Source organism: Sorex araneus, chromosome 2 (assembly GCF_027595985.1).
Source record: "Sorex araneus isolate mSorAra2 chromosome 2, mSorAra2.pri, whole genome shotgun sequence".
NCBI classification, from domain to species: Eukaryota; Metazoa; Chordata; class Mammalia; order Eulipotyphla; family Soricidae; genus Sorex; species Sorex araneus.
This window is the reverse complement of record NC_073303.1, coordinates 50500377-50522776: the sequence shown is the minus strand read 5'-3', so window position 1 is coordinate 50522776 and position 22400 is coordinate 50500377. Positions and strand designations below refer to the sequence as shown.

At 57.4% G+C, this 22400-nt stretch overlaps 1 protein-coding gene across 40 annotated transcripts in view; it reads left to right on the top strand.

Moving 5' to 3' along the window:
- PCBP3 (poly(rC) binding protein 3) overlaps positions 1-17782 on the top strand; it is a 208789-nt gene extending 191007 nt beyond the window's left edge. For 15 of the 40 annotated variants that reach the window (XM_055129314.1, XM_055129318.1, XM_055129303.1 and 12 more), the window contains 10 exons: positions 84-215; positions 790-918; positions 1844-1976; positions 3650-3726; positions 5900-5941; positions 14043-14121; positions 14487-14546; positions 16161-16213; positions 16856-17025; positions 17268-17782. In XM_055129314.1, coding sequence (XP_054985289.1) covers positions 84-215; positions 790-918; positions 1844-1976; positions 3650-3726; positions 5900-5941; positions 14043-14121; positions 14487-14546; positions 16161-16213; positions 16856-17025; positions 17268-17304 — 912 coding nt within the window. In that variant the 3' untranslated portion in view covers positions 17305-17782. Of the gene's footprint in view, positions 1-83; positions 216-789; positions 919-1843; positions 1977-3582; positions 3727-5899; positions 5942-14042; positions 14122-14486; positions 14547-16160; positions 16214-16855; positions 17026-17267 lie in introns of those variants that run through there. The other 25 variants (XM_055129296.1, XM_055129295.1, XM_055129294.1 and 22 more) reach the window with 25 other exon arrangements.
- Positions 17783-22400: the final 4618 nt, after the last annotated feature.

Here is a 22400-nt window from a genome sequence, read left to right as displayed (position 1 = left end):
CCCACCCCCACCCCCACTGGGAGCCCAGAGTTCCTCACCTCCCTTGGCACCACACCACTGACATGTATGCCCTGCTTATCCAGGACATCATCAACTCCATGAGCAACAGCCCTGCCACCAGCAAACCCCCAGTAACACTGAGGCTGGTGGTCCCAGCCAGCCAGTGTGGATCCCTGATCGGGAAAGGCGGCTCCAAGATCAAGGAGATCAGGGAGGTAACAGGAACTGCCTGCCTGGGGGGCTGGCAGGACCAGGGGGTCAGCCTGCCTGAGCTCAGGCCCTGACAGGAGCTCTGTGGGGACGTGACAGGCACTCGACACAACCATAACTGGGGATGAGCCCAGAGAGCACCCCCAATAGTGATTATCGAGACCCTGTGTCCCAGGCACAGAGGCGCCCCCATGGCAGCTGCGTTGTCCCCACCCCTGGGCTGGAGTTCACATGAGGTGAACTCACATGAGCTGTAAAGGTGCCTTCCCTTCCCGCTTGACTCTGACCTCTGGGTTGAGCCCTTCCCTCTTCCCAGGAGGATGGGTCCCACTCCAGGCCCTTCCAAGTCCCCTCTTTCCTGCTGTCTGAGGCTGCATGCAGGGAGAGCTCTGCGTGTCTGAAATAGGCCACTGGAAAGATGTCTTCTGCCTGTCCCCAGCAGGAAATACCCTGTCTATTGTGCCCCCTCTACCCCCGCCGCCCTGGTATCCCTAAGGGGCCATGCAGAGGGCTGGGAACCCTGTGGAGAAGCTGAGGTCCACTGCCCCCACTGCAGGCCCTCCCCACCTGTCTCTCCAGTCCACAGGTGCTCAGGTCCAGGTGGCTGGGGACATGCTGCCCAACTCCACAGAGCGGGCAGTGACCATCTCGGGGACCCCTGATGCCATCATCCAATGCGTTAAGCAGATCTGTGTGGTCATGCTGGAGGTATAGTCGTCGCGTGCCGGTCCATCACTGCCTTCGAGGGTCAGCCTGGAGAGTGGGCATCCAGGCACTGAGCCCTGTGCACGGCCAGGGTACCAGGGTGCAGGAGGTGGGAGATCGCATGGGGGCAGTGGCGTGGGAGGAGAGAGGAGTGAGCTCCCCCTCTCTGGAAGGGCTAGACTCACCCTCTGTGATGCAGTGGAGTCGGTGCGGGGCGGTGACAGTGTCCCCACTCAGACTTGGCCCAATGAACCGACAAGCAAACTCGGGTCACCAGATCCTGGAGGTCGGAGCTAGGCTGGGTATAGAAAAAGTGCCTGACAATGCCCGGAGTGGAGAGGGGCCAGTGAACTACTGGAACAGAACCGGGAGAAGCAAGCATGGCTGCTAAGGAGGCAGGCCACAGCGCCAGGAGCCGGACTGTGCCCAGGTGCCGCAGCTGCTGCTCAGGGCTGTCTGAGCCAAGGGGCCTGTAACCTACCAGTACCTCTGCTCAGCACCCAGGATCCCCACGACACTGGGCACCCCCACGACTTCGAAACCCGGCGTTTCTGTGGGACTTTCCCTGAAGGATGATCCTCAGTGGCCTCCAAAACTCTTCTATAGACGTTGTTTTCAAGCTTCCTCTACACTGCTCACGGGGTGCATGGATGGGGCTGCTCCCTGGTGCTGGGTGCTGCTGAGGGGGGTTGTGAGGCCTGCTCAGGCTCCCACGACCCTTTCCCCAGTTTCTCGGCACTGCCCTCTAGTGGTCTTGTGGGTGATGTGCAGCCCCAGCAGGCCAGAGGGGAAGTTCTGGCTGTGGAAGGGCCCAGTCTCAAGTCGGGCCCAGGTGGGAAGGCTTATCTCTGCCCGGGAAGCTGGGTGCATGTGGCTCTGTGAGCCTATGTGATCGGCTGACCCTGCTCCATCTTGTTCTTCTCATAAGGGCCCAGGCCAGGCTAGCAGCCATCACCATGGCCCTAAAGGAGGGACCACAGGACAGACGGCAGAGGATTGGGGAGTTGCACATACTGGGGGTGAGCCAGACACCCGAATCCCAGAAAGAGGACCCTCCCATGGTGTGGGCCCTAAGCACGCATGGGCTGGCTCCCGTGGGAACTTTGCCTGGAGCTGAGCTCCAAGAACTCCTCTGTCTGAGGTCATGGGTACGGGCAGAATCAGAGTCACGGTCAGCTGACCGCTGAGGGTAGAGGACCATCAGGTACTGGCCTTGATGGGAGGATAGAGGAACGCCAATGGAAGGGCAAAGGGGGGACAGATGAGCACCAAGGGGGGCAGAGGAGCACTGGGTGCTGATCCAGAAGGAGGATGCAACAGGCAGAGTGACAGTCAGGTGTAGCTCATTCTCTCACCTGAGCACCAACTCTGCCTGAATCCTGCCGAGACCATAATACCCACTGTGCTCAGGTGTTTCTGGATGAGTTTGGCCATGACCCCGGAAATACTGAAGCTGGACCCAGGCTCACCCCAGACACTAGCCTGCATCAGCTCAGAAACCCTCAGCCACCCTACATTCTTTAGAGTCACCAGCATATGCAAAGTCATGGCGTGCTCAAGATCATGGCATGCTCAGGGCCACTGCATGAGCAAGTCACCGTGTGCTCAGGTCACAGCATGCACAAGGTCATAGCATGCGCAAGGTCATGGCATGCACAGGTCACAGTGTGCCCAGGGTCATGGCATTCTCAAGGTCACATGTGATCAAGGTGACAGTGTGCTCAAGATGATGGTGTATTCAAGGTCACAGTATGGTTAGGATCACAGCGTGCTCAAGGTCACTGCGTGCTCAAGGTCACAGCATGATCAAGGTCATGACATGCTCAGGGTCACGGCGTGTTCAAGGTTACAGCATGCACAGGACCACAGTGTGTTCAGGATCACAGCATGCTCAGTGTCCCAGCGTGCTCCAGTCAGGGTCACAGCGTGCTCAAAGGGCCCAAGTGTAGCTTGGGTACAGAGACAGATGTGCCTCCCTGTTCGCTCTTTGGCTAACTGGTGCCTGATGGGGACATACTGGGGACATGGAGGGCTGAGGCATGGACAAAGCCTGAATGACCCCAGCTCCAGCACTCATGAAGGGATGGGCATCCCCACCTCTGCCCCAGCCAGATTCTCACCATGGAGAGTGGGGGATGAGGCTGGTGCCAGCTGCATGGTGGTGGTGATGGTGGGGGTGTCTGATCAGAGGCTGCAGCCGCCTGGAAATGGGGCCTGTGCTTAGACATGGGCATCGGGGGAGAGGGCAGGGGCAGGCTTCTGCCTCTGGAGTGGACTCAAGTGTTTTGGGGGGTGAAACTTGTTATCTTTGGCCCTTCTGTGGTGGGTCCCCTGACCTGAGCTGGGGTCCAGGGTAGGGGGGAGACTGCTCCTTGCGGGCAATGCATAGAAGGTAGCAGTTTGCAGGGGACAGGAACGGGACAGGTGCTGTTCTGTCACATGTGAATAGATGGCACCCTGGCTTGGTGGCACCATTCGTCTGACCCCATAAATTCCCCCCAAAGCCAGCACAGCATATGGGGCACCTTTAGGGGCTGTGCTGTGGGTCAGGGTGCAGTGGGCAGGTGGGTAAGTGCATGGGCTGGCTCGGGAGAAGGCCCGAGATCAGGAATGCTCTCTGCGGGGCCACACTAACACTCTCTCTCCCTCTCCTGTCCCTTTTCCTAGTCCCCACCGAAAGGTGCCACCATTCCCTACCGCCCAAAGCCCGCCTCCACCCCTGTCATTTTTGCAGGTGGTCAGGTAAGAGCCGACCCGCTCGCGGCCTCCACTGCCAACCTCAGCCTTTTACTGCAGCCCCCGCCGCTGCCCGTTAGTGCTCTCAGGTTTTCTTGCCTCCTCACTGCGCGGGCCCCTCGTGCGCGCGGACGCAGAGCCACTCAGCCACCGCCTGGCACCCAGTGTCCACAGATAGGAAGGATCAGGGAGGATGAGGATGTCCTGGGTGGCAGGTGCCCAATCCCCCCTGAGTTTGCCCAGGGCAGTTTCTCCCACAGCTCTCCAAGCATACCCCAGGCCTTACAGTGGCATGCCAGGCCCACAGGCTCCCTTTTTCCAAATGCCTGTTCACTGTGCCCGGGAGCCAAGGGATGGGCAGGAAGTTGCCCCTGGCCTCAGGTCCGCTGAAGCCACTGGCCTGCCAGGGTGGAGCGAGGGAGGAGGGGGGCGGAGAGTTTGGCTCACCCCATGTCCATCCCGGGGCCTTCCCTCCAGCCTTGGGGGGACCACAGTGGGGTGAGGGCCTGCGACCATGGCCCAGGCATGCTAGGGCTCTGCGTCCAGTCGATGGCACAAATGTCTGTCTATGGAGAGTTAAGACAGAGACTCCCTGTGAGACCCGGCCACCCACTTGGCTGGGCTGAGGGAGCAGCCAGTAGGTAGAGGTGGAGAAGATTTGCTCAGGATAGCCTTTCCTATGGAGGGGTCTGGGCAGAGGGCCCCACCACACTGAAGAAGGGGCTCTCTGTGCCCAGGGGAAGTACCTGCTTCCCACCAGCCTGTGCCTGAGGGCACTCATGTCCTGATCCTGCAGGAAGTGTCAGAGGTAGGGGATTCTACCCCCACCTTTGGGCTGCAGTCTAAGCTACATGCTTTAGCAGAAAATGTCATCACAGAGTCCCTGAGCAGTTCCTTCCTATGACACAGTGTGGCCTTGTGGCCATTATCAGGCCCAACACTCCCTCACCACATGCATCTCTCCAGGGCTGCTCTCAGGGGTCATTGTCCTCACCCAGTTATGTACCCCAGCTGGCCCCTGTCATCTGGATCGGGACGGCCACATCATCCCATGTCTTTCTCAGACATTTGCCTGAGCAGGAAGATTCTTGCTTCCCACTAGCCCACCTCCCCCGCCATTATTTGGCCTTGAATCCCTGAGGGGCTGTGGAAGTGGTGCAGCCTGGCCTGAGGTCTCCCTCTAGGGTGGACAGGACACCCCTCTTCTGGGTGCAGGGCACCAGACCTGGTGGATGTCAGAGCTGTGTCCTCCCAGGCACACCTGCAGGCCTAAGAACTGAACCACGGGAGCAGGTCTCAGTCTTGACTCTCCTCCACTCCGTGTGTTTCGTGGGGTTGGGGTCTCGAGGTTCTGGAAACGTCTTAGCGGATGGGCCTGGGGGTGGGACTGCAGGGGCCACAGTCAACATGGCTGTCAGTGTTCTGATCCCAAATGAGACCCAGCAGGGCCAGTGTCTGAGAGCTGCACCCAGCACTCTTGACCCGGGTCCACGCTGACCCAGGTCCACCCGCCCACCTGGCTTCACACCTTTCTTGGTTGCCTCAGCCAGCTCCTTCTCTCTCTTTTTTCTCTTTCTCTTTCTTTTCCTCTTCTCTCCCTTCTTCTCTTCCCCTCCCCTCCCCTCCCCTTCCTTCCCCTCCCTTTCACTTCCCTTCCCTCTTCTTCCTTTCCCATCCCTTCCTTTCCTTTCCTTTCCCTTCCCTCCCCCCTCTCCTTGTCTACCTCCTCCACCTCCTCCACTTCTCCTCTCCTTTGCTCTTTACATTCTCTTCTTGGAACACATATTTTATAGAAGTCTTTGGCAGTTGATTACATTTTCAGAGTTTAGTAAGCAGTAACTATGATGGGCAAGTCATTATTTGGTGTCTAAATTGGCATAGCAGCCTGGTAGAGCTCAGTCCTGGGCACCAATGGGTATAGCTCTGCTGACCCTGAGAATCTCCAGGGAGCCCCCAGAACACTTGGGGCATGAGTAGGAGGGGTGAGTGGAGCTGAATTCTCTACTCCCTCCTGCTTTCTGGCCAAGCTTCCTGCAGCCTTCAGAAGCAGCTGGGTGCAGCTCCCCACTTGTCGCTTGGACTCAGGTGGCTGAGGACATGGGCAGGGCCTGGCACTGGGCCCCCTTCTGTCCTCCCAACCTCCTGATGGGGCCGGTGACTAAAGGGAAGCCACACTCTAGAGAAACCTGCCCTGTGGGGGAGATAGGTCTCACTTTCTGCCTGACCCCTATCCCCTCTCTCTCTCCAGGCCTACACCATCCAGGGACAGTACGCCATCCCCCATCCAGATGTGAGTGCTCACACATCTCCCTTCCCTCCCAGTGCCCTCACCTGCATGCTGCTGTCACTTGCTGTGCTATTAATATTACACAATAATATTAATACTTTCTCAGTGTGTCTGACCCATGTCATTGCCCTGTGACCTCAAATAACCTCTAACCTCTCAGCGCTAATCTACTCATGGGGAGGACTTGGCCCGACGTCAAATTGTTATACTCTCTTTGTAATGTGGGTTCCTCTGCAGGGGTTGCTTTGCCTGCCTGGCAGCTGCCCATGCCAAGGCTGGTGGGCATCTATGCACCTTTAAGATGGCTGTGTGTGGCATGGGGCTTCTCAGAGGGCTGTAAGGGCACTGGTGCTATACACCTGTGTGTTTGTGCTCCTGTGTGTCAGTTGTCCTATGTGTCTGACTGTGCTTCTGTGTGTCTGTGCTCCTGTGAGACTGCTTCTGTGTATCTCTCTGTAAGTCTATGTGTCTGTGCACCCGTGAGTCTGTGCTTCTGTCTGTGTGTCTGTGTGGCCAGTATGTCTGTGTACCTGTGCTCCTGTATATCTATCTATGTTCCCTTGTGTCTGTGCACCTGTGCTCCTGTGTGTCTATACTCCTGTGTCTGTGCTCCCATGTGTCTGTACTCCTGTGTGTCTGTACTCCCATGTGTCTATCTGTACTCCTGTGTGTCTGTGCACCTATGTGTCTGTGCTCCTGTGTGTGTGCTCCTGTGTGTCTGTGCTCCTGTGTGTGTGTCTGTGCTCTTGTGTGTCTATGCACCTGTGTGTCTGTGTTCCTGTGTGTCTGTCCGTGCTCCTGTGTGTCTATGCACCTGTGTGTCTGTGTTCCTGTGTGTCTGTCTGTGTTCCTGTATGTCTGTGCTCCTATGTGTCTGTTTCTGTGTGCCTGTGTCTGTGCATCAGTGTGTCTGTCTGTGCACCTGTGTGTCTGTCTGTGATCCTGTGTATCTGGTTGTGTTCCTGTGTTGTATCTGTGGACCTATGGGTCTGTCTGTACACCTGTGTGTCTGTACTCCTATGTGTCTGTCTGTTCACCTGTGTGTCTGTCTGTGCTACTATGTGTGTGTGCTCCTATGTGTCTGTGTTCGTGCCAGTATCTGTTCTCCTTTGTATCTGTGCTTCTAGGTATATGTCTGTATACCTGTGCATCAGTGCACCTGTGTACCTCTGCACCTGTGTGTGTGTGTGTACCTATGTGCCTCTGTCTGTGTACCTATTATCTATGCATCTGTGTACCTGTGAATGTATGCACCTCAGCACCTGTGTCCTTTCGCAACTGTGACCTGTGCAGCCCTTCCAGAGCCTGGGCAGACCCAGGCCTAGCTGGCCCTGAGTTCTTCCTGAAATCCTGAGATGTGGGGTGAGGGGTGGCCTTGGATCCCCCCCATCCCTCATCATACTGTGAATAAACTGGGCCAAGGAAGATGGTGGAAGCTCATTGTGCAGGTGAGCTGTGCTTGGGGCCTGCTCACCCCTCCAGGGCCATTTCTCTACAGCATTCCCTATGTGGGGGCCACGTGGGAGAATCCCACCAAGGTTATCCCAGAGGCCCAGCCTTCCACAGTCTCCCAGCAGGGAGAAACTGTCCACCCAAGTCACATCATTCAAAGATGGCTAAAACCCTGCAGCTCCATATACAGAGGGTGTCTGGGTGCTCTGCCCTGCCCTGTCCCCAGCACACCACACACAGGGAGCGTCTGGGCACTCAGCGCCACTCTGTCCTGACACTCTATCCCCATACACAGCCTCAGCCTCTGCAGGGAAGACTCGCTCCCCAGGCCCCTGCACACCTCACCACGTGCTCCTGAGCTGCTGCTCAGGTCGGGACCATGGCCCAGCCCAGGTTCCTGCCTGCATATCTGCCCTGCTCTTCATCAGTCACCATCACCCTCTTGAATCTTAGGCTAGAGAAGCTTGCAGAGGGCAGGAAAGGCCTGTCCTCGAGGGTACTGGCAAGGAAGCCCCTGCAAGGTCTGGGAAAGAGCACCAGCACCCTCTCTTTGGTGTGTTCACCCTGCAGTTCTCCAAAGCCCTGTTCTGAGGTGCTTTCGGGGCTTCCTGATCCGGAATGGGGCACAGTTCACCAGCCTTCCTCTCCTGGGAACTGGCCCTCCCACCTGGTGAGCTCCCTGGCACCCCCCCCCCCAGCTCCCACAACTCCCCTGAGTGATTGCTGCAGAGCTGGGAGCCAGGGACTGTGGGCAGAGACCACATATGACTGAGAGATACTGTTTGATTAATCTAGATAATCCAGATGCACGTTTCTTACCCCGCCCAGTAGAGTGAGTTCTCAGAATGCACACCCCACCCCGCCATATGCAGCAGACATGACTCAGAGCTGGCAGTTTCCCCTCTGGAGCACCGTGACTCTAGCCTCCAGCTCCAGACCTCGGGTCAGCTTCACTTTCCACGGGTCTGGCAGAGCAAGCTGGATCCCCACAGCTGTGCCACCTGCCTCCTTTGTAGGACACTTCTGGGACCTTGTGTGCCCTCCGCTTAACTCCTTGTTCTGCTGCAGCTTCCCTGGTGGTCACCCGGGGCCATTGGGGCACAGATGGGGCACCTGAAGTCCCTGGAGGAGTATTAGCCTTAAGCAGGTCCCAGGCTCTCCGAGGCGTCAACAACATCACCCCTGAGCATCAGGCACACCCAGGAGCAAGCCGGGCAGCTTCCCACCCATGCAGTGCAGCCCCCGGGGCAGGAAACAGGAGTTGTGCATGGCAGCACAGTGGCTTAGGCACAGCAGAGCCCTCTGGTTGGAGGCGCCCGGCCCGAGGGAGGGCGGGCCATGACAGGACTGTTGGCTGCTTCGCTCTTCCCATGGGAACTTCTGTCTCCTGACTGGTTCTGGTTAGCAGGGCTGACCAGGAAGGACTACCCTAGGCCCACAGAGCTGGAAACACCTCCAGGGCGCCCGGACCTGTGGCCCTCCCCTCCCCTGCTTCTCCAGACAGCGGAGTAGCACCCCATCACCATCCGAGGAGGAACTGACTGCTGCTGGGATGGCGGTTTACCTGCACTCCGTCTTGACTAGGATCTTTCACATCTTCTTTCTTGAAGCCCAGATATAAAGACCCCCAGAAGTACAAGCCATATCCCACCTTTCAGCCGTCACAGCAGCCTCCCTGCCGTTCCCTCTTCCCCCCATTCCTGGAGTCCCTGGAGCTGAATTGTGAAGCCACCTGCCTCTCCCTCACCTGCCAGCCCACAGGAATGGGCTCTGTTAGACCTCCCGGGGATGCTTGATGGCAGAGAGCAACACCCAGGCACCTGGTCCAGCCAACTGGAAGGTGATGTACTTGATCGAATCTCTGTACTGGCTGACAGTGATCAGGCCCCAGTAGATGCTGCCACATCTTGAAAGCCCTCCCTCAAGTGAGATCTGTTCCCTGGTGCTGGCTGGCTTTGGTGCCTTTGGTGCAGGAGAGGGTCCTGCAGAGAGGGTAGGAGGGCTTGGAGTTGGTGTGTCGAGTCTGCTTATCTCCCAAGCCGGCTGTGCTGAAGGGCCACTGAGGGGCAGAGCTGTCACAGGACAGAACTTCTGTGGTGTTCAGATCTGTGAGGAAACTTCTCTCGGTGGGAGCAGCAGAAACCAGTGAATCAGTGTTTCCTGTCACTTGTCCTCATCCTGTGCCCTCGTAAGAATGACCCTGTGTGGTGTTCTTGCATTTCTCAGGGCGAGAGCAGCTGGCAGCGCACTCCCCCCAGCTCCTGGTTCTTTCCGACCAACAGCTCCAGGGCTGGAGGTGCCTGCGTTCACAGCTACAATCAAAACCACGTACAGGCTGTTACTCTCTAGTGAGGTGGAGCCTGGGCTTCTACTCTGGGGTGGCCTTCCTTGATCTCTCCCCGAGTCCTCCTTCCACCAGCCTCGGGGACAGAATCTGCACTTTCCCTAGGCCCCCCGGAGCTGTTTACATCTGAAGTCTGAGCTCTGCTACCTGGATTGGAGGAGAGCAGTGTCCAGCCAATCAGAGCCCAGCAAGGGAGGGCGGATGGACTTCTAGGTACTTTGCAGAGAGCAGCTCTCAGAGTTCTCAGAATGAGTGAGGAAATCTGTCCTATACCCCCAGCAAACCCTGGTGAGAATTCCCTTTAGCCATATCAGGTAAAGCCGCACAGTATTAGAGACCCCAAAATGGCCCCCATACTCAAAAAGAATACTACGAAAGAGTAAGAAAAAGTGATGTGACTTTTCACCAGCAACAGTGGAAGCAGAGGAAGTCCTGAAGACAAACCGTGGTTAACCAGAAAGTGCCAGGAGGCTGTTCCGGGGCCCTTTCAGACATTTCAGACAGAGCTGGATCAGCGATCTCGCCTGGGATTTCCTTTGGGAGGAACATGGTCCCAAGAAAGTGGTGAGCAAGGACAGTTACCACCTCTTTTGTTAGCATTAGCCTAGACAGAGAAAATATTGGCAATCTGGATGTCATGAAAATGTAAACATTGGAGTAAATGAAACCCAACACTGTCTGTAAAATCATGCCAATGCCAATTTGTGGGATTAACATAGAAGTACGAAGTGTACAGACCATAGTTGCAAACATGAAACTAAGATAGGGGCGGGACGGGGGAGCTGAGACCCCTCGTTGTCGTGGTGTCTCTCAGGAGGGCTGAGTCCAGTAAAGAGATGAGAGACGAGAGTTGAGGCTTTAAGAGTAGGGACATTTGGGACCAATGCTATAGTACCATGTTTAATCACTTGGTCCACATGGTCCCCAGAGCTGGGGGTGGCCCAAGACCCCAAAAGAAAAAAAAATACTAAAAGAAATATTAACTGACAGTAAAAGAGCTCCGTTACATAACTTTATAAAGAAACGGGGCAAGGGGTGGGGGAAAAACATAATCAAACACAAAGGAAGAATAAAGAAAAAAATAGAAAATCAGGACAATTAAAGTGCAAAATAAATGCAGGAATTTGGCCTGTGCAATGGCTAATCAGAATAATGAAATTTTCCAATTAGGGGCAAAAGCAGTTTGACTGTTTAAAGACTAAACAAACAGACAAGCAAACAAATAAGGGAATTCTAACAATTTTTTTAAAGGAACATAAATCACAACAAGGAAAACAAGGTAGAATATAAAATTCAAGGGAAATACTTCTATAAAAATACTAACCAAAAGAAACCTATTACACTAATATTATTACCAGTTTGTGGACTGGGGGTTCAGGGAGAAACAACACTTTTGTCTTAGACAAGTTTGTTGTTTTGGTGGGGGGGAGCAACACTAGCTTTGCTCAGGGGTTACTCCTAGCTCTGTGCTCTTCACTCCTGGCAGGACTCAGACCATATGAGATGCCAGGAGTTGAACCCGGGTTGGCCACATGCAAGGCAAATATCCTACCCACTATTCTATCACCCCAGCCCCATCTTAGGCGATTTTTAAATTGTTTCATTTGTTTGGAGCCACACCTCAGAGGCTACTCCCAACTCGGTACTTAGGAGTTGCTCCCAGGTTGCTCCAATGCCAGTGTAGAGCTGGAATGGAACCTAGGCAGGCTTTTTATCTAGTCATTATGTGGCGATCAGAAGTTCAGTTCACTTTGGTATTACAATGTATTGAAAACAGCTTCAAATCGTGAAAAATAAAATGGTTGAAAATTGCAGAGGACAGATATTATTCTGGAAACTTAACCCTCTTCAGCACAGCTCAAGAAGAAAGAAGATATTAGCATAGTCTGACCTACACCCCACACAGCATGTGTGCAGGGTTTGAACCCAGGCTGGGCCATAGACAAGACTAACCATCTTCCCCAAATCGGAATCATCACTCGGGCTCTCCGACAAAGCAATTGAGTGAAGTCATAATTAAAAGATGACTTTTTAAATGATGTCTCTGTCAGAAGTTACAGAAACCCAAATAAATGTGACATGGGCCATGTCTGCAGACGGGGACCTCTCAAATGTGCCAGTGCCTCCCAGATGGAGGTGCAAGGGCACCGTCATTCCAGTCAGAAATCTTCCAGGAACTGATGTTTAAAATGTTGATGGGCAAGCAGAGGCCAGGCATCTTCAGTGGGTCTCCATGAAGAGAAATGTGCCAGGAGCACTGTCACCAGCAGAGGCACAGACAGCATCAGCCCGTGGCATCCATGGAAGTATGATTCCACATAAGGAGAAAATGGAGAGGGCCAGGCAGAGGGTCTTGTGGGGTTTGACCCCATAGGCAGGGAGTCTGGGTCAGGCCTGCCAGCAAGAACCCCCAGAAGGGATGTGCTATAACACATGGAGAGGAGAATGGAACCTTCCAGAATCTCTGTGTGTCGGGAGCTTCAGCTGAGGGAGAATGCTCACGCCCCCTTCTCATAGGACTCCGGCAGAGTGTCTGTCCACTCGGACTACAAAGAGACATCTCAGGAGTCTCAAGAATATTGAATGTTGCATATTGGGATCTTCTCATTCATCTCAAAATGCCCTAAGGAGTTAGAAACACCATCCTCAGATGTGGCTGAAATGGGGTTCCTATGTGATGTGTGGAGTAGCAGTTAGCCCTGTGGAGAATAGGCATGAGACTGAGGCAAGCCTGTCACAGGGGGGCCCTCAGGGACAGATCTCCAGCCTGGCCCTGGTCCCTTGGCAGTGCCTTACTCCCGATTCACTGGGCTGTGCACTGAGGGCATTACTTGTTTGCTGTTATATTCCGACACAAAAGACAGGCAGGTTAGAATCAACTCTGTGTCCTGCTGTGAAGGACATAGGTGGGACACAGGAGCCCACAGACCCTGCCAGAGTCCCTGGGCCTGGCACTGGGCAGCCTTTGCTCTCTGGATACGGGCTTTCCTTATCCTGGACATTTAAGATGAAGACTCTTCAGAGGGACTCGAATTCTACCCTGGCATGGTAGCCAGTGTGTAGGCAGGGACATCTCCACACTTGTCCCAAGTTCCCCAGGATGCCACTGGGCACTGATCTCTCTAGCATGGCACATGTCCCCTGTCAGTTCCTAAATCCCTGAGCCCCAGACAGCCACAGGTACGGCACCCTCTTCCCATGCCCCTGTGTCCCAGGGGCTCTCCTGCCTCCTTTCTAGGGGACTTCCCTGCTAGGCTGCTCAGGTGACACTGTACCCCATGGTGTTGGCCCCAAAGACCCCGCTCCACCTCTGCCACATACCCCTCTGGGACTCTTAGATCTGAACATTGGATCAATCACTGTGCCCCTCATTCTCCCAGACATGACAGATGTTCCAAATGGCCCCTGAAATCGGGATGCAGCCTCACCCCAATTACCTGTTCCAGGTTGTCAGGCCTGGGAGAGGGCAGGCGTGGGCAGAGCCTAAAGCTGGCAGGGAAAAACTGATAGAGCCCCTTTTGTACAGCCGCAGCCCCACCCCTCACAGGAGTGACCAGCTGTCCCTTCATGCATGGCTGCACTCCAGGCTGCAGGGGACCATGCCCCTCAGTGTCCCAAGGAGGCTGGACTGATGGCCCAGCCCTATGTCCACAGGTTTGGGCAGGGCCTGGGCAGGCCAGCTGGGATTCTGGGAAGGTGCATGCTTGGCTGGGGTGATGTGCAGGCACCGACTCTCATCCAAGGCTCGCTGGTGCAGCCACAGGGCAGGTGTGGACATCAAACATCCACCATGCCTGAGTTCTGGGGTCTCTAGTCCAGTAGAGCCAGTGGGGCCTTGTGGGAATTTTTGGGAGCACTTACTGTGTACCAAGGTGGCCGTGTCTCCCCATTTTCACCTTCATATCTCCTGCATTTCTGTCTCCCCAAGGCCCAGTAGCCAGGGTGAGGGACTAGGGCAGGGACAGTACTCAGCAGTCCCACAAAAGGTGTTCTGGGACCCTCCCACTGTAACTTGGGTCAAGAATCGTCTGGAGTCCCCTGTAGGGTGCGGCAGGCTGGCGGTGCTGGGACACACCAGAGGGAGCTGTTCGAGCGGGGTCAGCCCCACCTTCTGCCCAGGGCCCAGAGTGGGAGCTGCTGGCCCCACGCACTGTGGCCACTCTTCAGGCCAAGTCCTTACTCCGCTGCCCCCGCCCTGTCGCATGGCCTGTTCCTCTCATCCCAAGTCGTGTTATTGCCTGTTTGCCTTTGGTGTGACTGTGCTCGATGACAATGACCTTCTTAGCTCTCGTGTCCCTCCTCCCTCAGCAGTTGACCAAGCTCCACCAGCTGGCCATGCAGCAAACCCCCTTTCCTCCCCTCGGACAGACCAACCCCGCTTTCCCTGGTACGTACCCAGCGCCCTTTCTCCCCTCGTCCTCCCGGGACATTCTCTGCCGAGCTGTGCAGTGGACATAGGTGGCCAGGTCTGGCTGGGGGCTGCGCCAGGAGGCGCCCCCAAGGCCAGCCCACAGGCCTGTGCTTCCCACTGCTTGCCAGCCCACCCTGCGTGCTCCTCTCCGGAGTACGGCCCCTGGGACAGCCAATCCAGGCTCTGTCGCCCCCTCTGGGCTCTGGGGCGGGGCGGGCGACCCGGCTCGCGCAGATTTTGAGCTTCTGGGTGCCCGTCCTATTTGGAGCCCCCCACTTGAAGTGAACTTGCTTCTCTCCTTGAGGGCAAAACCTTACATCTGTGTCTTCTTTGCTCTCCAGGAGAAAAGCTGCCTTTGCACTCCTCAGAAGAAGCTCAAAATCTGATGGGCCAGTCGTCAGGTAAAACACCCCACCGAGGCGGACCCTGCAGGCTGGGAAGGGAGGCCACATTCAAGCCAGGGCTGCTGGGACTGTGGGGAGTCTGGTCAGACCCTGTCGGGGGCATCTATGTTGCCCTCTGTCTCCTGCAGCCATGGCCTGTGAGCCTGTGCCAGTGCCAACCCCCACCCCAGCATGAGCTCCTGGGAACGCATTTCTTAGGGGACAGTGGTAGTGACATGAGGAGACCTCTAAGGGCTCTTGAGTTCCTAAGAGAGGCAGATGGGGAAGGTGTGCAGTGGACATAGGATGTGGACCCAGGGTAAGCCACAGGGCAGCATGACCCACTCTTGCCTCAGAAGCTGTGGGAGCCTGTTGTCTGCAGAGGACTCTCGTCCCCACAGAGGAGTCTGGTCCCCTCAGAGGAGTCTCATCCCCCAGAGGTGCCTGAACCCCTTAGAGGTACCTGATTCCCTCAGAGGAGCCTGACCTCTCAGAGGAGGCTGATTCCCTCAGAGGAGCCTGATTCCCTCAGAGGAGGCTGATTCCCTCAGAGAAACTCTGCACATAAGAGTTTCATCCGGAGTCTTGTCCTTGCAGAGGAGCCAATTCCCTGAGAGGAGCTTTCTCCCCCAGGGCACAGTACAGACAGATGTTGGAGTGTTGGCTGCAGCTGCCATGCTTGCCACTGAGGCACATGCAAGTCCCCATAGGCCATGCCTGCCCAGGTTCAGCTCCTTGAGGCCTCTTGAGTCCCATCAGTGTAGGGTGCTGTGAATGCAAAGTCAAGAACATTGAGGCTGTTCTTCCTGATTGGAAGGTCCCTCTCCCAGAGGCCCCCCAGTGTGCTGCCTTGGATTATTCCCCATCAGTTGTCTCCTGGGATAACTGGGCCCCCTGCCCTGACCATGCTCCCCCGCCTCAGACCACCAGCTCTTATTTGGAGTCCCCAAAACACGGTACCTGGGCACCCTCTGCCAGCATGTGTGTGTGCGGCCTGTTGAAAAGAAGGCCCAGAACTCAGGGTTCAGCCTGAGCCTGCCCCTGTGCCCAACTCCCACAGCCCTCTGGGCTCCTCCTGCTGGGGAACAAGGATGGCACAGAGACCTGAGAACCTGAACCCCCAACTTGCAGTCTGGGGGCCCTCTGGGCTGTATGACACCTGCACTGAGTGGGGTCAGAAAGGAAGGAGCCTTGGTGGCATGAGGGCTCAAGCTCTGGAGTGATGTGAAGGTGGGCGGAGTGTGGGGGCGGCAGAGCTCTAGACTCTGGGCAGGGCCATGGGTCTGGCTTGTGGGTTAGGATTCTGCCTGTCCTGGTCAGGGTCCTGAGACCGCCAAGGGGGCATGGAATCTGGGCCCGGCTGGACCTGCGCCACTGCTCCTGTGAGCCCCCAGCCTCCTGGTGGGCTGTAGGGGGAGTTGGACTCCGACCAGAGAGCTGTCAGGTGGCAGAGAAGGAACACTGCTGGGTGTGGGGGCATACGGAGACTGAAGGGGCCCGGCGGAGTGAGGGTGTTCCCTGCTTCCAGGGTCCTCTCCATGCAAGAGGCAGCTGCTGTTGGGGCACTCACAAGCCCTCTGGAATGGGCTGGAAGTGGGTGAGACCCATCTAACACACCTCTTCTGTGCCCAGGTCTGGATGCCAGCCCCCCGGCCAGCACCCACGAACTCACCATCCCAAATGATGTGAGTATGGCTGCCCCATGGGCCCTCTGGTCAGGGCTTAGCCCCACGATTCCACTAGGTGCTTGTCCTCCAAGTGTGTACAGGGGAGGGCCAGATGCCTGCCAGTTCCTGGTCCAGGTGCCCAGTGACTGAAGTGACCAAAGGCTGAAACACACTGGCCTGACTGGGGTGGGCGCAGTTCTCGGTAGAGCCGTTTTGTGTGACAGGAGCGGTTAGCTCAGGCCCGAGGCCTCGCCCTAAGAATGTTCCCCAGCCCCGAGTGTCCAGAGCAGATGCCTTGCTTGAGAAAGAACCCTCTGCCCAGGGGGCATTCTGGGTGATGGCAGAAGGAACGGAAAGACGAGAGAGGGGAGTGGCTATCACCGCAACTGAGCTCTACTTGGCCCAGACCGTAGAGCAGGGAGGCAGCCTGGTGGGGTCCCAGTGCTGGATCCCCCTGCCATTTGCTCCCATCACCTGTCTACCTGGCCCTTGCCAGAGGAGCTCTGGGGGTCTGGTGTGGGGCTGGCTGACTTCATGCCCTGGTTGAGAAGCTGGAGACTAGAAAGCGGCAGAGCTGAGCTGAGGGTAGCCTGAGGAGTGGGAGCTGGTGGGAGAGTGGGGAGTCTGCAGGCCAACCCCGCCTCCCCTTCCTACTTCCAGCTGATCGGCTGCATCATTGGCCGCCAGGGGACCAAAATCAACGAGATCCGGCAGATGTCTGGAGCGCAGATCAAGATCGCCAATGCCACCGAGGGTTCGTCCGAGCGGCAGATCACCATCACCGGGAGCCCGGCCAACATCAGCCTGGCCCAGTACCTCATCAACGCCAGGTCAGCCAGGGCCTGTCCAGGGAGGGCACATAGTAGCCATGAACCGGGCTCCTACCTGAGTGTGCCCCTGCCCCAGACGCAGTGACCCCGGCAGGGAGATGTGGCTCCACGGGCGGACCCCAGGCTGGGGGTACGGACGGGCTGGACTGTCAGACCACAGTTGGGGCGGCATGCAGGGCCCCCTGGGGCACTGTGGTAGAGCGTCCACACCCAGACGCTCCCCCCGGCTCCCTGTCTTTCAGGCTGACGTCTGAGGTCACTGGGATGGGCGCCCTCTAACCGGACCTGCGCCCCAGGCCCCACAGACAGACACGCCCTCATCGCCAGTAGAAATGCAGGCTCCCTGTGACAGGAGGCATCTGCCATAGGGACAGCAGCGAGGTCCGTCTGTCCATCTGTCCGTCTGCTCCAGGCTCCCTTCTGCTCCTCCCATCATGCTCTTGTCTCCACATCGGCATGTCCTTGCGTCTGCGCTTTGGGCCTCCCACTTGGCGTGTAGACATGTCCCAGCCTCAGTGCCCACTGTAGGAGGGGTTGACACGTCCAGAGCCTGCCATGAGCCCCCCCTGCCCCTCCTGCCAACTTGGTGTGCCCTGGCAGCGGGTGCACCTGCCTCTCACGGGGCCCCGGCCCAGGATTCAGGGGAGGGTGCTGAGCGTCCCAGCTCACTGGGATGTGGCGCAGGGAGGGCGGGGTGGAGAGCTGGGGGCAGGACGTGCCCTGCCCCCATACAGCTCAATAAATGTTGTGTGCTGCCCCCGCCGGCTCCGGCTGCTCTGTCACCGTCACCTGCGCGAGTACCAAACTGTGCATGTATACACTCACTGCACACACAGCTCTCAGTGCATACATGGTCTCACTGTACACACATGTTCTCACTGCACACACTATACACATCCTCCCTCATTGGATACATATGCTCTTAATGCACACACGCTCTCACTGCACACATGGTCTAACTCACTCACATTGCACACACTACGCACACCCTTTCTCACTGCACACATCCACTTTCTCTGTATACACATGCACTCACTCTGCACACACACTCACTCCACACATTTGCCCCCACTCCACATACCCACTCTCAAGGCACACACACTCATTCTCACTCCACACACTTGTTCTCACTCCACACATCCACTCTCACGGCACATAACGACATAGGGATGCCTGGGAATGTGGCATCACCTTGCAGGAAGGCTAACAGGACCCCCAAGTGTCCATGGAGGGTCCAGGCTATGCCCTTCCAGCTGAGGTGCACCAGCCTCCTGGCATGGCTGATGCAGGTGAGCAGGCTTTAGGCAGGGGATGTGAGAGCACATGTGGGAGCAGCATGCAGCAGGGGAAGGACACAAGGTGCCCCCCAATGTCACCAGGTACACGGGACGCTGGGACCCCAGTGAGGAATGTGAGGGACCCACACTCCAGTTGGAGCCCTGAAGCAGCCATGAACAGCTGCCAGCATCCACAGGAAGTGCAGGGGGCTCTGGGCAAGGGCCTGAGCTGGGGCAGGGGGCTGGATGCTCTCGTCCTGGTCTCATCTTGGGATGCCCTGCCAGGGCCTCTCCCATGTCTTCACCAGCACCAGACCTTAGTGCAGGGCCAGGTTACCTAGGACACTCTGGAATTAGGTTTTCTCGTCACTGTGACCTGCTTCTGACAGCCTTTGCCAAGGTGGTTTCAGTGTGAACACATGGCTTTGGCCATTCGATCTCAGGCACCTGGAGGCCAACCTGATCATACCCTGCATCTTAATGGAGTGCTGTGGGGAGGCGATGGGTACTGAGGAGGTGATGAGGTGGGGAGGCGACTGCGGCTGTGGGGATGTTACAGGAGGCTGGCTGTGAGGAGGAGGATGGGGTCTGTGAGGAGGTGATGGCTGTGGATAGTGATGGGGTTGTGGGAGGTGATGGGGCTGTGGGTGGTGATGGGGCTGTGAGGAGGATGATGGGGTCTGTGAGGAGGTGATGGCTGTGAGGAGGTGATGGCTGTGGGTGGTGATGGGGCTGTGGGAGGTGATGAGGCTGTGGGTGGTGATGGGGCTGTGGGAGGTGATGAGGCTGTGGGAGGTGATGGGGCTGTGGGAGGTGATGAGGCTGTGGGTGGTGATGGGGCTGTGGGTGGTGATGGGGCTGTGGGGAGGTGACAGACTGTGTGGGTGTGATGGGAGCGGTGCACATAGAGCATTGACTGTCAGTTCTGCCCACAGGATGAAGGGAAGTCAGGGGACAGCAGTTGGTCTGGGATCCTTTCTGCTGCTCCCTGGGCCTGTGTTCGACTCCCAGAGTCCCAAGAGGAGCTGGGCTCCCTGCAGGAAGTCCCTCGGGAGTCATTCAGTGCCTTAATCAGATGAGCCAGGTCAGGAGGTACGGGGTGTGAGGGTGCTGTCGGTGACCCCTGGGAGCCTCATGCACCGCTGGGTCAGACTGGGTCTACTCTGTAGGCTGGGGGTGGGGGCAGGGAGAGAAGGAGAAGGTACCGTATCATCGGGGTGAGCCCACGCTTGCCCTGACATGGCACTTACCCTGCTGAGTCAGGGGGACACCGGGCGGCCACTGCCCCTAAGACAGCCCTGGGAACAGCCTGAGACCCCACATGTCTTCTCCCTGACAAGCAGCAGAGGTCGCCCTGGCCCCAGGGTGCTGAGAGTCCAGCTTGGTCTTGAGGCTGTGGGTGGGGAATGGTGAGCACCTCCCAGATGCAGGCTGGACCTGTGTGCGGGCCCTTAGGGGCGAGCTGGTGCTATATAGCCCCCAACCCAGGCAGGACACGACTCCCCTCAGACTCAGACCCAGCCGGCCCCACATAAGCCCCCAAATCAATGGGGGGACTCGGGACAGCTTGGCCACAACTCCTCCCCGCTCCTCAGGCAAGCACAGGCCCTGGACGCCCCCTGCCCACCCCCGCCGTGTTCTCTGGCATGTCTTCCATGCCTGCCCTACCCTGGGATCCCAAGTCTCCCACAGGGCGAGGCTCAGGTTCCTGGGTGCTGGAGAGCAGGAATCGGACGGAGGGAAGTGCTGTGTGTCCGGCTGTCTGGGAAGCTGCCGCTGGGAGCCTTACAGCCTCACTCCGTGGCCTGGCGCTGGGAGGGGCACCCGGGGCACCGCATCCCCCAGCTTGCTGCAGCCAGGGCCCTGGAGACCCCCCAGGCTGGCTGATGGGAATGCTGGGCGCAGGAAGGGCCAGTTGGGGAGTCTTGGCCAGGCCACCAGGGAAGGCCCCTCCCCCGCATTCCGCGCCCCTGGCTCCCATCCATGTGGGACAGACTCAGAACATCTGCAACCCAGATGTTCCTCGATGGGGAGCAGACGGGTTAACCCCTGCCGCCCCAAAGAGCTGTGTCAGAGACAGGGACGACCCTGTGCTCTGGGACGTGGAGGGCCCCCTCCTCCACAGCTGGTGCCCTCGCCCAACAGGGCCCCCTCACATGGGCTCCCTGCCAGCGGCGTCCCCACATCCTCCCCAGCCCCACTACCCCTGACGCTTTCGCCCCTTGAGTTAGGGCCAGGCCTGTCCTGGGCACCTCCAGGCACACTGAGGTTCCCTGAGCATTAAGACTCCTCATGCCCCCAGGGCCCCTGAGACCACCCTGTAAGGAACCTTCCTCCGTGGGGTGGGTGACAAGCTCCATACCCCAGTGTCCCAGGCTCGTGGGTCCCCGTGCCCTCCAAGGGCACAGAGTAGCACTGGGGGCAGTGGGAGGCCACCCCTGACAGACCCCAGGAGATGGGGGGCATGTTGGGAGACAGCAGCGTCTCTGCATGGTAGGACTGTTTGGGGGCTCCTGGTGTCTCTTCTGGTGCTGGTGATGCATGGGGAAGGAACAAGGCACACAGACAAGCACCATCTCCCAGGCCTAACCCACAGAGGGTGACAGGAAGTGGGGGGAGGGGACCCTCCAGCCACACACCCGCCCCAGTCTGGCCCCATGTGTGTCTGTGTGACCACATGGCACTTGAGGCCAGAGGACCTGGATCAGGACAGGAGGCGGGGGACCCCGGGGCAGGGGAGGTGGGGGTCAGGGGAGACAGGGGCTAGTATAGCAGGGTCAGAGTGGGGGCCCAGGGGAGGGCTCAGGTGGTGGGTCTGGGCACGGGTGGGGGTCGTATATTCGAGAAAGACTCAGAGCCACCCCTTCTCTTCCCTATCCATGGCACCCCCAGGGAAGCCAGAGTAGCCTGGAAACTTTTGCTGATGAATCATGTTCTAAGTTGGGAGGAAAATTCCTCCATCCTGGAGGCATTAAAAAGAAATCAAAAAGGGTTTTGTTGGACGAGGGCAGGGCCTGAGCCTTTGGTGTGTACAAATGGAGGCACTCCAGCCCCCACACCCAGGCCGGCTGGTTTCCAGGGCGGAAACGCCACAGTCGTCCACAGACCCCGCAGCCCCCCGCCCCGTCTGCACTGGCCTGGCCCCCTCAGCCTCCCTCCCCAGAGGCCAGGCCTTTGGCAACTGGGAGAGGAGCTTCTGGAATGGAGTCACCCCCACTTTCCTCTGTGGGTGGGACCGCCCGCCTGCTGGCATGGCCGCCCCCTCCTCCTCCAGCATATTCTGAGCTGTGGAGGCAAGGGTTGCCCGTGGCCGGGGGCCTGTGGCCACATCAGTTTCCCCATCTGCCCACCAGAAGCCTGAGTCTAGGGGGGTTTGCAGCAGCTCCCTCCCCTGCAGGCTTCCCGAAAGTGGCCTCAAAGTCCGGGGCTGGGTGGGGTCTGTGCAGGGGGCGCTGTGGTTCCACGAAGGGCTGTGCCACACAAAGACCCATTTCCAGAACCTTCTTCCAGCTCTGCGGGGAGGAGGGGGGCTGTGCGCAGCCCCTTGCCCTACTCCAGTCTCTCCCAGCCACAGGGATGTCTGGGGGTGCTCAGTCCCTGAGAGGGCAGAGTCTCCTGTGTGCACCCCAGGGGAGCACATGTGCACACACAGACCCACAGACACACATGTCACAGATACACATTCCCCACTCAGAGACACAGACGTGCACACACAGACATACATGCATACATAGACACACGAGTGTACAACCCCCACAAAGACATGTGCACACACGTGCATGTGTACTCCCACACACACTTACACAGACATATGTGTATACATAGACACACTGCATACAAAGACCCACAGTCACACAAATCACAGACATACATTCCCCACACTCAGACACACAATAACACAGAGAGACACAGACATGTGCATACAACACAAGTGCATGCAGACACATGTGCATACATTCTCACACTGATACAGATACATACACATTTGTGCATACACAGACCCACAGTCACAAATCACACACATTCCCCATACTCAGAGACATGCATTATATGTGTTATAAAGGGACACACAGACACATGCACACACACTCTCAGGTG